General features: G+C 42.7%; 1 protein-coding gene across 1 annotated transcript; it reads right to left on the minus strand.

Annotated features, from left to right (window-relative positions):
- Nucleotides 1-652: 652 nt before the first annotated feature.
- pes (pescadillo) lies at nucleotides 653-14,029 on the minus strand. The gene is made up of 15 exons (XM_053653659.1): nucleotides 13,710-14,029; nucleotides 11,762-11,841; nucleotides 11,286-11,439; nucleotides 10,918-11,027; nucleotides 10,628-10,799; nucleotides 9,955-10,044; nucleotides 8,412-8,528; nucleotides 7,317-7,394; nucleotides 7,119-7,208; nucleotides 6,459-6,589; nucleotides 6,139-6,264; nucleotides 4,150-4,334; nucleotides 3,906-4,042; nucleotides 2,193-2,360; nucleotides 653-1,955 (listed from the first exon to the last, which is right to left on the minus strand). Exons 1-15 carry the CDS (start codon nucleotides 13,731-13,733, stop codon nucleotides 1,875-1,877), a joined length of 1,743 nt encoding a protein of 580 aa, XP_053509634.1. The 5' UTR covers nucleotides 13,734-14,029; the 3' UTR covers nucleotides 653-1,874.
- Nucleotides 14,030-14,693: the final 664 nt, after the last annotated feature.

The following is a 14,693-nucleotide window of genomic DNA, read 5'->3' on the forward strand; positions in this document are numbered from 1 at the left end:
CTTTGTCATTCTCACTAGTTACCTCTCTGATACAAAAATACAAGCAAAATGATTCCTGTTGAGGAATTACTTCGGTGTTTTCCCCCCATTTCCGGTTATAACAGATTCTCTCTCTCTATAACACGGAGATATGCAGAGGTTATGCTGAGCACTATGTCCATTTGGTGGACTGAAACACTAAGCTCATTGTTGGAGCAACCCCCTACACACACACACAAAGTTCACAGTGCCAGGCAGGGCAAGAGCGAGCGAGCTTCTGGAATGCAGAAGGGGCATACATCTGTATTTCAAGAGAGACAGGCAAAAAGAGATAGAATGATACTATACATTAGGAAAGACATGACTTTAATACCGTGGGCCGAGAAGGGAACAATGACGTTATAACAGCCCACTACGGACGCGATACGAACGCTACCACTCACACAGCTCGGACTAAGATTTTTTAACCTCATTATAGCCATCTATAAGATACTGAACAGTGCGAGCTTTGGGAACTTGGCAATGTATACTAAGCTGTTCCCGTGGTGGTCCTTCTCCATCGATACACCGGGTACGGGGGGGTTAAAGGATTTGGAGCAGCAGAGAGAGAGTAACTGTATACCTTTAAAGTGCAGCTATATGGCAGGTGAACCTGATAAACTGGCAACCAATAATGAATCTCCTTATTTATTAAGGCCTGAAATAGACACTGGGCAGCTTTACAGATTAATAATTTAATGAAACCGGCTCATTTGGACTCTGGATCCATGACTAATGAGGCAATGGGGAGTTTATTACAAACTTGAAACCGAGGCAGAATGACCAAAGTATCTTTGTGCCTAATGCTAATGAAGAGCGAAACTTAACGAGTCGAAAACCTGCCTCTCAACGAAGCATGTTCTCGTCTGCAGGATCTGAACCAAGAATATTGGAGGGGAAATAATGTGGCCAGGCTGTGTCGTCATGGAAACCATGACAATGAATGCTTTTGCAGTGAGGTCGTAAACAAGGGGGCCAAGCACTGATTCATTTTTTTTTTCCCCTCAAATTTTTCTCCCCAACTTGGTCACCAGTTCCCACCTATAAGAAGCCAACAACTGGGAAATGTCAAGCCAGCCAACCACATCTTCTCGAACTGCTGCTACAGCTCGATCACAAGGCCGAGTGAGACACTCGGACGAACGCACAATCTACCGGCATCCGAGTGCACAGACGCCCACGATCGATCGATTTTAGAGAGACGGTACGCAAGCGCTCCTTCTCAGAAAGCATGGGCGGTTTTGCTAGCCGGATGGACTTATCATCGGATTTGAACCCCCTGATCATCAGACGACAGGGCGAGTGCTTTTCAGATCGCCCTCTAAGCACTGACCTTCGAGGCCTACCAGACGTCACATCTAATGACGATAGCCCTTTAATTATTCTCAATTTCAGAACTGAGAATTAAACCAATACTGGCTTGCTATTGGATCTGATTTGGTGGGGTTTTTTTTTTTTTTTTTTAAATCAAATTCGGTGATATGAACCTCTCACGAGAATATCTAAAATTCAGAGATCTGTCTATCTGAGATATTATGGTATTGAACATAAAAAATAGTTCATTGCATTTTGATGAAAATAAAAAAAAAAGCACGTGTTTTTACACTGCGGACTAAAGTGGATTATTTTAATACAATGGGACGATGAGTTGAAGCATTTAAAATACATGAATAAAATGGATTGATTTAATACAACGTCATCATGAAGCCTAAATAACATTGAAAAGACATTCTGTTGTTATTTGGGTTGTTTCGGGTTTTTTTTTTTTTTTGCATACAACAGGCCATGACACGGTTTCCGATAAACGGATAGAATTATTTTTAATAATAAAAATAACGTCCATTCGCGTTTCTCCTCTACTGTTTCTTCGCCTTCTTCTTTCTGTCCGATTTGCTGGACTCCTCGAACGCTTTTCTCTTGGCTGCCATTTTGTTAGCCTGAAGGAGAGGGAGAATCAAGGTTAATGAATAGCGGTGCACCATGGAACCTCAATCATGAGTTAAGAGCAGACCACTTAATATTTCACATGCTTGAATTCTCCGACCGTTAACTTCAAAGCGTCGAACGGTTTACAAATAGATAGACTGTGTAATGATTAGCGCCACCTCGAGCTCAGAGTTGGTCTCTTGAGCCGAATTCACTACGGCGGACGTAAACGCGGAGTAACGTCTTACCTCTCGGACCTTCCTCTTCTTCCCGAACATGATCTTATCGTAGAGATACTTGTCCTTCTTCTTCATCATCATGATGGCGAGCCTCTTCTCCTCAGCCTTCTCTTCCTCCTCCAATCGCTGCCTGTTGTCTGTTGTCGCCTTTCCAGGGGTCACCTTCACCGATAAGGCCTGCGAAACAAATAGGCGCAATCAGACACCACGCCCAACACGTCTGCCAGTTTCCTCGTTCTTCACGCTGTGCAAATATAAAAAAAATAAAAAATCACACAACCCTCCGATTCCAACACGCAGAACGATTATGGATTTGCGAAATGAAGAAACAACAAGGTTTTCACACTGTGAAGTGCTCATCTATCCCGGTTGGATCATTTCAGAATTTCGGTCTGAACAAAGAAAGACCATTACAACAGGACACGACCTGATAAACTTGGAGCTTCTGCACTTTCTGCAGCTGTGGACGGTCCCACGTGGACACCATTAATCTTAATCTTGCTTCAGTGGATAATCTCACCTGGATACTGTACACATTTGTGCACGAGAACTGCTGCTGCAATCGTAAAGACTGTCCCGTGCTCATCCTAGGCCTCACGTTATACTCGTAGCTACGGAACATCCTTTCAACAGAAATTAGTACTGCTCGACTTTAATAGTACGCGTTACAACGGAGACTCATGCAAATAAAACTTTTCTTCTTTTTTTTTTTTAAAGCATTTTAGCGTTTAAGTTCTTCCTTGCTGTATAATGAAGCTCCTGCCATGAATCAGCCATGCTCGTTCACCTGGACCGTGAGCTAATGAACTCACTTTTACACCAACACTCAGCAAAAGGGCTAATGGTTAACCTCAGAGGTTTAATATGTATACAGATCATTTGCACATTCACTGAGCTGTGGATGCACGAACCGGCCACCTGTGATGGATTAACGTCTCCGGAGTCACCCTGAGAGCAGGATTAAGAACAGGACAAACAGCAGCAAGCTGCAAATCTGCCTCGTGTCTTCACCTTCGGGCGTACAGCCGTGGCTCGAGTGACGCTCCTCAGTCAGGCTCGGTACGGAGCTTACAACGGCCGGTTCAAAAAAAAAAACTCCGCTCACGTATTACATCCTCCGTGACATCTCCGATCGATTAACACCGAGTAGGTTATTCGTTTCGTAATTTTTTATCAGTATCATCTGTCATTTTATCACGCATCTCAAACCGCCTGCCGCTGTAAAATACGTGATGCTAGTTTGCAAGTATTTTTATTACTCTGACTCCTTAATAATTATAATAATCTGCACCTGCCCCGCGGATCAAACTACAAACTGATAAAACCAGAGAACGTTGGTACTCGAGATAACTCCCAGGATTATGCCTCCGTTTATAGTTTTTATTTACCTGTAAACACTGACGGAGACTAGTGCAGGTGGATAAAGGCTGAGGCAAAGCTTTATTAGCTGGATAATCCTCACTCATAACTAGTCTATTAGACTGCTTACACACGTCACCTTTCTGCGCCAATATTACAAACAGTGCAACAGGGGAATACTGGCAATGAAATATTTTTTCCCCCAGAAATGTACAAATATCTGCTCACTAACGGGGCAAATTTTTCACCAGCACCTTGTCCTTCATGTTTGTGCATGTTTGCCCTCTATTTCAACACAAGAATACGATTGGTGCGTCTATTTTATGACGTAATAACATCATCGAGTCGACGTCTCGCTCTTACCTTCCCCTGTGTTCTCTTCTGTTCCATATCTTTCAGTTTAGCCTCCTCTTCCTCCTCCTCCTCCTCCTCCTCCTCATCATCTTCCTCTTCGTCCTCCTCTTCTTCCTCCTCCTCTTCCTCCTCATCCTGCTCTGCGACTGGAGACAACAAGACGCCGGTCGGTCAGAGAATCCGAGAACAAACAAACAAACAAACAAACAACGCTCGCACAGACAAATCCACAAATATTCACGCGGGTGCTCACCAGGTTTCTCTCCTCTCTGGAGAGAAAGGAGTTTCTGCCTCTCTGGAGGAACGTAGTCGCCGTCCTTCTCCTCCACGAAGGGTGACAGGTGGGGAGGGAGTGTGACGCCCAGGAAGTAGTCCTCCACCGGAAGGAGCATCTTAGCGTTCACGCAGTCGTACACCCACTGAGGCTGAATGTAGTACCTGCAGAATCACGCCATCATGATGAGTAGAGAACAAATAAATGTCTTCCGGGTTTTAACAAGAAAACCTCTCGTTACAGTATAAATCTCAGACGCTCAGACTTCTGCTTGCTTTGTTTACACTCTCTCTCTCTCCCTCCTGATTGGCTGCTGGCTCCAGCCTGTCACCGTGTTGTCAAGACTTCTTTTATTCTTAAAGTCGGGTTGTCGTGTTTAACGTATCGGATTCGTCGTATGACACATACAGGCAAAATTTGGCTATTTGGATATTCGGATACATTTCAATTGAAATTTCTCAAACAGCTAATAAACTCAGACTTGATAGTAAACTCAGACTTTTAGATCGGACTTTATGCACATACAGTATATACATACAAAATTACATACAGCCTAAACTTATACTGAACAGGAAGAGCCACTGTAACAAAGAGATTGTACAGAACGTTCTGTATGCGAGTGTGTGTGTGTGTGTGTATTGTGCAAAATCATGAATAAGCGTAGGAAGGTCATATATGTACCATAACCATCTGGCAGATCATGTGAAAGGAATTCAAAAATAGATCGTCAGCCCAAAGCTCGAGACTCACAAGACTGCTTCTCTCGTACACAACCAGACACACACACACACACACACAGGAAGTGGATTAAAGAGGGCCATTGAAGGGCGAGTAAAACAGCCGAGGCTGAAAGAACTGCATTGTGGGTCAGCACCCATCTTCAAACCGCACACACTGGAAAGGAAACGTGGATGAAATGCTGCACTTTTGAGATAAGAATCGAGCTCGTACTCGGTGCTCGAGGTGCAGTTTGTTCGGCATGTCCGTTTGGCGATTCACACGGAAGGATCTGTCCGTCTTCTGTCCTAAATAAACCGAACTGTTCAGTAGCAGAAGTCGCGGTTCAGTGCTGCTCGCCAAAACGTACAGCCTACAGCTAAATACAGGATTTATCCACACGGCTTGTTTACAATCCATCTAACGTTGATTTACACGCAACCTAAAGATTAGCAAAGCAAGCTAACTGTACTAGCCATGTACACTCGCCAAAGGCAATACCGATCTCTGCTACTTCCTTCTGAGCTCCATCTTTCTTCCTCACGACTCAATACATTTTTAATGAGAGCTCGTATACGGGAGGATAAGACGCAAGATTCTCTTCGATATTTATGCATCGAACACACACACTACACAAGTTTACTTACGCCTTGCAGAAATGTTAATAATTGGAAAATAAGAGGGCTCATTAAAATGACGTCGTGTTGTTTATTTAGTCCTGCTCTGAATAAACTATTCCACATGACCGATGTTTACATGTAGCACACAAGACTAACTGAATTTACACAAATGAACCAGTGCAAAAGTTTCCACACGCTCGATTCTTAACCCCGTGTGTCGTTACCTGGATGATCCACGACTGTGTTTACGTTCTGTGAGAGTTCTTCACGAGTCCCTCGTTTGTCCTGAGGAGTTAAACTGCCCACTGTTCTTCAGAAAAATCCTCCAGGTCCTACACATTCTTTACTTTTCTAGCGTCTTCTGCATTCTCCCCTTACCAACAGCGACTATATGATTCTGAGAGCCATCTTTTCACACCGAGGACAGCTGAGGGACTACAGTAAGAGCCGGAAAAGGGGGCGGGGCGTATGTTCGGGGGACCTACATTTGCGTGAAATGTCACTTTCACGAGGAGCAGTGGTAGCTCGGTGGCGAATACATAAATGGCGATGTATGTGAACGTATGCAAACTGACGCCTGAGCGGTTCGTGCTGCGTCGCCGACCTACGCGCAGCTCGGTGTGTATCTGACCTGTTGATGTGCTGTTTGTCCAGGCTGGGTCTGTCCACCACATGGTGCGTGATTGTCTCGTCGGTGATGTCATACGTGCTGCCGATACACAGAGATTTGTCCCAGGAGACCTGTGCACCGAAACACCTATAGACCCAGACCGAGAGATAGAGAGGAAATGAGAGAGTGAGAAATTTACATACTTGCATGAAATTTACATACTTGCATGAATTTGCATTAAAGCCATCTTTCCCCTCCCTCCTTCCCTCCCTAGTAGTAATATTTACCACTACTGTTCGAAATATCTACACATTCATGTTAAATCCAGTATTCCCGATCACCTTAGCACGAAAGCCAGAGATTCTCTCGGCACTTCTCTGTTCAGGAAGAACTTGAGGCCCTCGAAGAGCTTCTTGTGCTTGTCCTCTTCATGCTGCGCCTTTTCCCTCACCTCCATCTTCTCCATGTCCTCCTGAGGACGCCGAAAAGCACAGACTAGTGAACTTCACTTAGCCACATTTCTGACAACAAAGCATGTTCGCGGTCGTTGCTGCGCAAGACACACCCCTGGGGGCGGGTCATGTTCGGTGGAAACACAAGACTATATCTATATCGGATCTATTTTCTAGAAATCCGACAGTATTGGTGTTTATAACGTTAAGCAACTGGTACAAAAATGTTGATTTCAGAGGCAGCTTTCAGTCATGAAATTAGAAACGTATATTTAAAACCTTCGCGGACTATATTGTTTAAAACGCCTCGATGTTAAGGCTATGAATGTTCTCAGAGCTGCTTTCTCACACACTTTAAACGGGTTTGTTAATAACAGAGCTGTGCAACCAGAGTGACCGGCTCCCCGGTGCAACACCTGCAGGTAAAGGTGCGAAATCTGTAATTGCTCCGTCGAGGCCAGCAGCTTTAAACGCAAATCCCTACCACGGTCACATTCGCACAACCCTGAACAGACCCAGCTTTAACTGGAGAGGACTCGTCTCTCTCACCCCTTCGGCGGGGAAATGGTCCATCTCCGCTTCCTCTTCTTCAACCGTGGAGACGACACGAGCCAGACTGGCGCTCAGCGCTGACAGTTTCTGCACCGGACACACACACACACACACACGTGGGTTTTAGTTAAATCAGGTTGAGGAGGATGGAATGAGAGGTGGAGATCATCATGATAAACAAGAAGATTTCAAAACCTCCAGGTAGCTCTCCGAATCCATGGCGTAGTCCTCCTCAAATTCAGGTTTGAGCTCCGCCTCTCCTTTTCCATCAAGCTAAAACAGAGGGGGAAATAATACATTAGAGATGCAGACACACAGAATGTACTATTCAAAAGTAAATGCCCCCCCCATCCCATTTTAAAGATGCAATAGAATTAAAGGCATTTTTAACTTTTAAAGATTAACCACAATCTTTGTTTAGAACCTCATCGCACCGTCCGAGTTCTTATACACATGAAACGTCTTGTCATGACACTTATATTGAAGATGGCGGTGTTTTTTTTTTTGTTTTTTTTTTAAGGACAAGTACTTCATACTGCCCCCTTATATAATGACATCAGTTATACAAGTCTCTAATACGTAGAGACGAGTGACAAATGAAAAGAAAACCCAACATAAAGCGTCTTATTAAGGTGTCGGGCCACAAGAACTGAACAATTTAATCCTCGGCACATATTTTTTCTCTCCGTTGGTGTTCTGATGGTGTTGGAGAGCGCTATCGAACACATCGGTTGTAAATCTCCTATAAAATGTTCAATTATGCTGAGATCTGGCGAGTGTGAAGGTCAGAGCATATGATTTAAATCATTTTCATCCTCAGCAAGCCATTCGGTGAGCCCTCGGGTCCTGTGGATGTGGGCGGAGTCATTCTGGAAGAGACCACACCCATCTAGGTTGACACGTTTCAGCGCAAGATAAAGGTGATTAAGGAGTCATGAAGAACTTCTGATTGAACTGCAATGCAGTTGGGAGTCAAACCAGGGCGGTGGAATAAATAAACACCCCCCACGGCGGGAGAGAGACACCAAACCCGCTCACTGTGAGAGTCAAGCATTCAGACTTGTACCATTGTCTTGCTGGACGTCACACAGGTACAATGGCGCCATGTCAACGGCTTAACTGTCATTCGGTACACCGTTCTGGAAGAGTGTTTCCTTTCATTTGTCACTCATCTGAATAACTATAGAGCAATGCACGAGATTATTTTGTACAACTGTAAGAAGTGTGTGTCTCCACAAGTGTATACTGTCTGCATGTACGTGCGTGCGTGCGTGCGCATGTGTGTGTTACCTTAGGTGGGTAAACGAGGTTGAGGGTTTGGTAGAGGCGGAAGTTGACGAAGCCAAGCAGTGTGGTGTAGAACTCTGTGAAAGTGGACATGACTCTGTAATCCACATCTGTAGGATGCTAAACGTGAACACACACACACACACACACATTCAATTACACATATCCACAACATGGATGCACTGATTCAAAACAGTGTGCGTTGGGTTAGACTGCAGCAAGGCATGGCCTAGTAGAGGAAGCGTAGCCTCTGTGCACATTAGGCCCTGTAAAGAAGGCATGGCCTATGAACAGGTAAGTCCCAGAGAAAGGGGGCGTGGCCTCTGTGAAAGTCAACCCCAAGAGTCCTATGCACAGGTCAGTCCGAATGAAAGGAGGCGTGGCCTCAGTGCTGGTCAACCCTAGTAAAGGAGGTCGTGGCCTGTCAGTAGTCCCAGTAAAAGAGGCGTGGCCTCCACACACATCAGTCCTAGTAAAAGAGGTGTGGCCTATCAGCAAACCCAGTAAAAGAGATGTGGCGTCCACACACATCAGTCCAAGTAAAGGAGGTGTGGCCTGTCAGCAATCCCAGTAAAAGAGGTGTGGCGTCCACACACACCAGTCCAAGTAAAGGAGGCGTGGACTATGCATGTCAGTCACGGTAAACAAGGTGTGGCCAACTTACCTCAATGAAGCCGGTTAACCAGACACGGTTAAAAACAAAGTATTTATCCAACATATTATACATTTAAAAAAAAGAGATCAAATTTATATTTGATCAGTGTGATGAAAATTAGTTATACTGTTATTTGATCCCTGTGCCTCAACAAATATGAACACAGATTAACTACAGAAAACAGACAGTCCCGGCACAAACTATACGAACAGAGTTATTCATAATGTAGCTCATGTTTGAGATTCAGAAGCAGCTTCACAACAATCCGACAGCAATAAACTCCTCCACCTGAAGCGACAGAGTGTGAGGAGGAGATCCACAGGCATTTACAGCTTTAATGGCAGTAATCTCTTCTACCTACCCTAAAAACATGGACGTCACTGTTTGCTTAACTGTAGTTGGTTTATAACTGGCCAGATTTCCATCACGCGCCCTCCAGAGAGCACGAGTCTCTCCGCTCCCTCTCGGTTTTACCCTCCCGTCACCTCTGGTCTCTCGCTCTCAGCCTCGGGCTCATGTTGACTCAGCCGAGTTTAAACCAGCGATTAAAAATGCATTTGATTTCCAGGCTGGGAGAGAGGACAGATGGACGTCGTGTCGACGTCTGATAAAGACGCGCTGTGTACTTTGCGCTGGCGCGAGTTTAAAGTTTTACCAAGAAACACGCTGACCACTTACCGCAATTTACACCGAAATAAAGCGAGTTATAGATCAAGGCATAAGTTACAGTTTAAAGTTCTAGTATAATAAACTGCAGTTTAATGGCAATACACTGAACGATGTATACAGTCAGAACAACAAACGTACACAAATAAGCTGTTGCCACATTTAAAGCATGTGATGAGAGGATCTTTGTTAAAGCAGGAGTCCACAAGTCTCCCCTGTACTTACATCATGAGCAAACTGATATGGTACAAGCCAGGTGATGGTCTGTCCCAGAACTTCTGCCTGGTAATAGATGCCCTTGATGGATAGAAACACCTGTCAAAAAAATAAATAAAAATGGAAGGACATTAGTGAAGCAGTTTTTAACAGTAGGCCATAATATCAGCTGGCAATATGCAACATATGTTAATATGTAGAGCTGGGGCACTGGTAGCTCGGTGGTTGGACGACTGATCGGAAGCTAAGTAAGTAATGTAAGTCGCTCTGGAGAAATGCGTCTACCCAAAAATACAAGTTCACTTCCTCTGTAAAGGGTACAGAGGCAGTGCAAAGAGCACAGGGATGACGAGTAAAGAGGTGGCACAAAGAAGACAGAGGCAGGGTAAAAGGTACAAGGATAAATGGTACAGAGGCAGCGTAAAGGGTACTGAGGCGGCGTGAAAAGAACAGAGGCGGTGGGAAGGGTACGGCAGCGTAAAGGCAAGAGAGGCGGCATGAAAGGGACATAGTCAAGGTGAAGGGTATAGGTGTAAAGGGTTCAGAGGCGGGGTAAAAGGTACAGAGGCGGGGTAAAAGGTACAGGGGCGGGGTAAACATAATATAAACTGATATAATGTATATAACGGTAATTGGTAATTCCATCCTCCTCCTCCTCTTAGCAGCGAATGCGATCATCTACCTTTTTGAGCGAGCGCGAAGTGATGATGTAGTTCATCCACTCCACACTGAGTCTGCGGCACAGCTGGATCACCTGCACGTGGCACTTCCCGGTGCGAGCGAACGTAGAGAAGAGGAAACACATGGACAGAGCGTCGTCTACGTCCCGCAGAGCGTCGATGAACGTCGGATACCTGTCAGAATCATCACGGCGGTCATTTGTGCATCGTGTCGAAAATAAACGAACGGGAGCGTGCCGATGTGTAAATATCGCCCTCTGGTGTTGAGAAGCGGTACCGCGTCCTGCCTCACCTTTCCTTTACGATGTGGTCCACTTTGTAGGCGGGTTTGTTGTCTTTCAGCCTCTCGACGGAGCCCCACTCGGCCTTCCCGTACGCCTTCCGCAGTTTACGCACGAATATCTGAACGGGGGAGAAATTACATTCTCAGGAGGAGCACGATGAGAAACGTTTATCTGATGATTATTTTCTAATAACAGCACGTCTTAAAAGTGTTTTACTCCTCTTATACCGCAGAACAAAACTGCAGTCGTTGGTAAGTGGTTGTATTTGGATGTGTTTGGGAAATCAACAACAATAAAAGCACGTCTTGAGATGTTTAAATCCTTTCTTCTCGTGTCCTAACCCACAGTGGCTCGGGGTCGCAGCGGTCTCGCTCACCTTGTACTCTCTGAACTTGCGGACGATGGGCTCGTGCAAGAGGAAGCGGATGTCTTTGAGCAGGTAGAAGGTCCTCTGGGCCGTGGAGCCCTTGTTGACCTTCTTCTTGTGTTTGGGTTCATGTGGGTAAATTCCCTTCAAGATGCACAATCGTCTACACAGATAGATCATCATCATGTCAATGAGCACAGAATAAACAACACAGCACTAACTTCACTACACGACGCATTTGATCTCAACTTAAACAGGCATTATAAGAGCAAATATTTCCCAGCTTTCCATTAAGAAAGTAATCACACGCATCCCAACTCCGATATCGAGACACCAAGATACCGAAACACATCAGGATAAGTCACTTCAGGTAAAAAGCTTCAAGTCAGGAGAGAAAATCTTATCGAAAGGTCGAGTAATTGTTTTTTTCCCCCACCACTTATTTAGACGAATGTGATCTTCTCCGTGTCTGGTGCAGCACTGACCTGAAATCAGCCAGACTCAGGCTCAGCTTCTTGCGCGCTTTGTTCCTGCTGATGTAGTTGGTGGCTGAGCCGCTCTCGTACTGAGGAGAAACGAGACACGTCATGACACATCACACCCTGAGAAAGAAACTTCTGAAAAGTGAAGGCAGCGTTCGAGAAAGAGGGACATCTCTCGGAGGCAAAGGCAGGTTTTCATGGAACGGACACGTTAACACGTTGGAATTCAAACTACAACCTACTCGACGCTAGGTTTAACACTTAACAAGTACACGCTAACATTCGCCAATATTTGGTTTACGCTAAACGCTGTAGAGGTAATAGAAAAATAAGCAATTAAACCAGGATATTCTGTATATAAGTGCGGTAATCCGTGCAAATTATACGATCTGAAGCCGATCGAGTCGAGGTTTACGTTTCTCGGTCTTCTGATGCATAAATTTACACACCCTCAGGAGCACGAGGAGGATACAGACGCTTTTCCGAATTCACAGGATTTTCCCGAATCCCAGAACAGGTCTCGTAAAAACACTCGTGCAAACGATTTACACATAAATCCGTTCATATCCAGTTTGATAAATGGGGCCCAGGGCGGTTATACCGTCTCATGCGGAGTTATAGCGGACAAGTTCTTCCATGTTCAAATTGCCGAACGCTGTCCTGGAGCCGAGGCAAACGTGTTCAAGGATTTGGTGGAACATTCACATAAAAACATTTTTTAAAAGCGTCGTCATAATTCAATTACAACACCCTTTCATTTGATTTGAATTCAACTACTTCTTTATTCTATTCATCTTTTCCCTTTGTTTTTCATTCTTCTTCTTCTTATTATTATTATTCTTCATGTTTTCCATGTATCATTATTTTATTCAATCAAATGTGCAACGTAAATAGCTATTATTATTATGCCACGTACAACCACAGACATTTATTTACTTTTACTGGTGTCACATACAACCACACAAACAATAATAATAATAATAACAATAATAATAATAATAAATGTGTGTTTGTGTATGTGGCATAGTAGTAGAAATAATAATAATAATAATAATAATAATAATAATAATAATAATAATATTAAGTGTGGTTGTATGTGGCATAATAGTAGTAGTAGTAGTAATAATAATAATAATAATAATAATTAGTGTGGTTGTATGTGGCATAATAGTAGTAGTAGTAGTAGTAATAATAATAATAATAATAATAATGTGTGGTTGTATGTGGCATAATAATAATAATAATAATAATAATAATAATAATTAGTGTGGTTGTATGTAGCATAATAATAATAATAATAATAAGAGGAAGAAGATTATTATTATTATTATTACTAGGACTCGTGTATTGTGACATTATGTTGCATAAATTGACAAAAGGGAATTATAATTACAGGTAGTAAAAAAAAATGTAAATAGATAAACATGAAAAATGTTTTAATCACATTTCTATAATAATATTCCACATAATAACCCACAAACTAAAAGATGCTTTTCTATGATTTGTTGTTTTTTTTTCTTCTGAAAGTGATTTCTGCCTACATTTCCCCTCTAACGTGGTTTATTGTTTGAACTCTGGTATGGAAGAGGTGATCTTATAAACTCTAACTTTATCCCACACTCTGCACCACATGCAGGACAGGAGAAGCTCCTCATGGACACTGGAGTCAAGTGTAAATGAGCTCGTGACGTGCGGATCAGGAGAGCTTAATACGCTAAAAACTCATACAACTGCGAACATTATATTATATTATATTATATTATATTATATTATATTATATTATATTACTTAACATAACTTAACATCCAGCATGCAGGAAAGAGATTACGTATTCGACAATGATTAAAGCAACGTGTAGAAATCCTGCTCCAGTCCCACAGTGTGACGCTCACATCGGCCCAAAGCGACACGGACAACTCTTATCTCGCATTAAAGCGCGCGCTGTACTCACCTTCTTCTTCTGTAAACCCCCCATCGCGGAGAATTTTACACACACTCACTACACTACACACAGAGAACTCACTGCTATATTTATAAACACGACAAACTACGACAAAACTAAACACTGAAGCCCGCAGCCAACATCAGTGTAGAGTTCCGTCTACACGTGCGCTGAGTGACGTCAATAACCCGCGACAGAAGGACCGCTGTGTGTGTCAGAGAGCCCGCGAGACCGCCTGAATAAAAAACAAAACAAACTTAACGTTTTATTAAAATGCCTTTCCCCCCCTTCTGCCTGTATTTCATTTATTTTATTTCTGTCTTTGTTTCTTTCTTTATTCCCAGCTATTTTCATTCTTTTACTTTCTTTCTTTTTGTCAGGTATTTTATTTTTATTCTTGTTAACTTTCTTTCTTTCTCTTTATTTCTGTCAGGTATTTTTTTTTATTCTTGTTAACATTCTTTCTTTTTGTCAGGTATTTTTTTATTCTTGTTAACTTTCTTTCTCTTTATTTCTGTCAGGTATTTTTTTTAAAATTCTTGTTAACTTTCTTTCTCTTTATTTCTGTCAGGTATTTTTTTTATTCTTGTTAACTTTATTTCTTTTTGTCAGGTATTTAATTTTATTCTTGTTAACTTTCTTTCTTTCTCTTTATTTCTGTCAGGTAGTTTTTGTTATTCTTGTTAACTTTCTTTCTTTCTCTTTATTTCTGTCAGGTATTTATTTTTATTCTTGTTAACTTTCTTTCTTTCTTCGTCAATTATTTTTTCATTATTGTTAGCACTCTGTCTCGCTCTTTCTATCAGTCCGTCTTTCTTTTTTCTTCCTTCCTTTTTTTTAAGTCTTTTTTCATTCTTGTTAGCATTTTCTCACACCTTTCATTCTTTCTTTTTTCTTCTTAGCATTCTTTCTTTCGTTCAACGTTTTTTTTTTTTTTTTGCACTTATTAGCTTTCCATCTTTCTTTCACTTTATATCACTCAGTTTCTTTCTT

Source organism: Ictalurus furcatus, chromosome 22 (genome assembly GCF_023375685.1).
Source record: "Ictalurus furcatus strain D&B chromosome 22, Billie_1.0, whole genome shotgun sequence".
Taxonomy (NCBI): domain Eukaryota; kingdom Metazoa; phylum Chordata; class Actinopteri; order Siluriformes; family Ictaluridae; genus Ictalurus; species Ictalurus furcatus.

Excerpts from the sequence above, each read along its gene's own strand:
- pes (XM_053653659.1), bottom strand. The coding sequence starts at position 13,733 with ATGGGGGGTTTACAGAAGAAGAAG. Across the intron at positions 6,265-6,458 it reads TCTCTGGCTTTCGTGCTAAG|GTGTTTCGGTGCACAGGTCT; the intron begins GTGATCGGGAAT and ends CTGGGTCTATAG. Across the intron at positions 4,043-4,149 it reads CCAGAGAGGAGAGAAACCTG|TCGCAGAGCAGGATGAGGAG; the intron begins GTGAGCACCCGC and ends TGTTGTCTCCAG.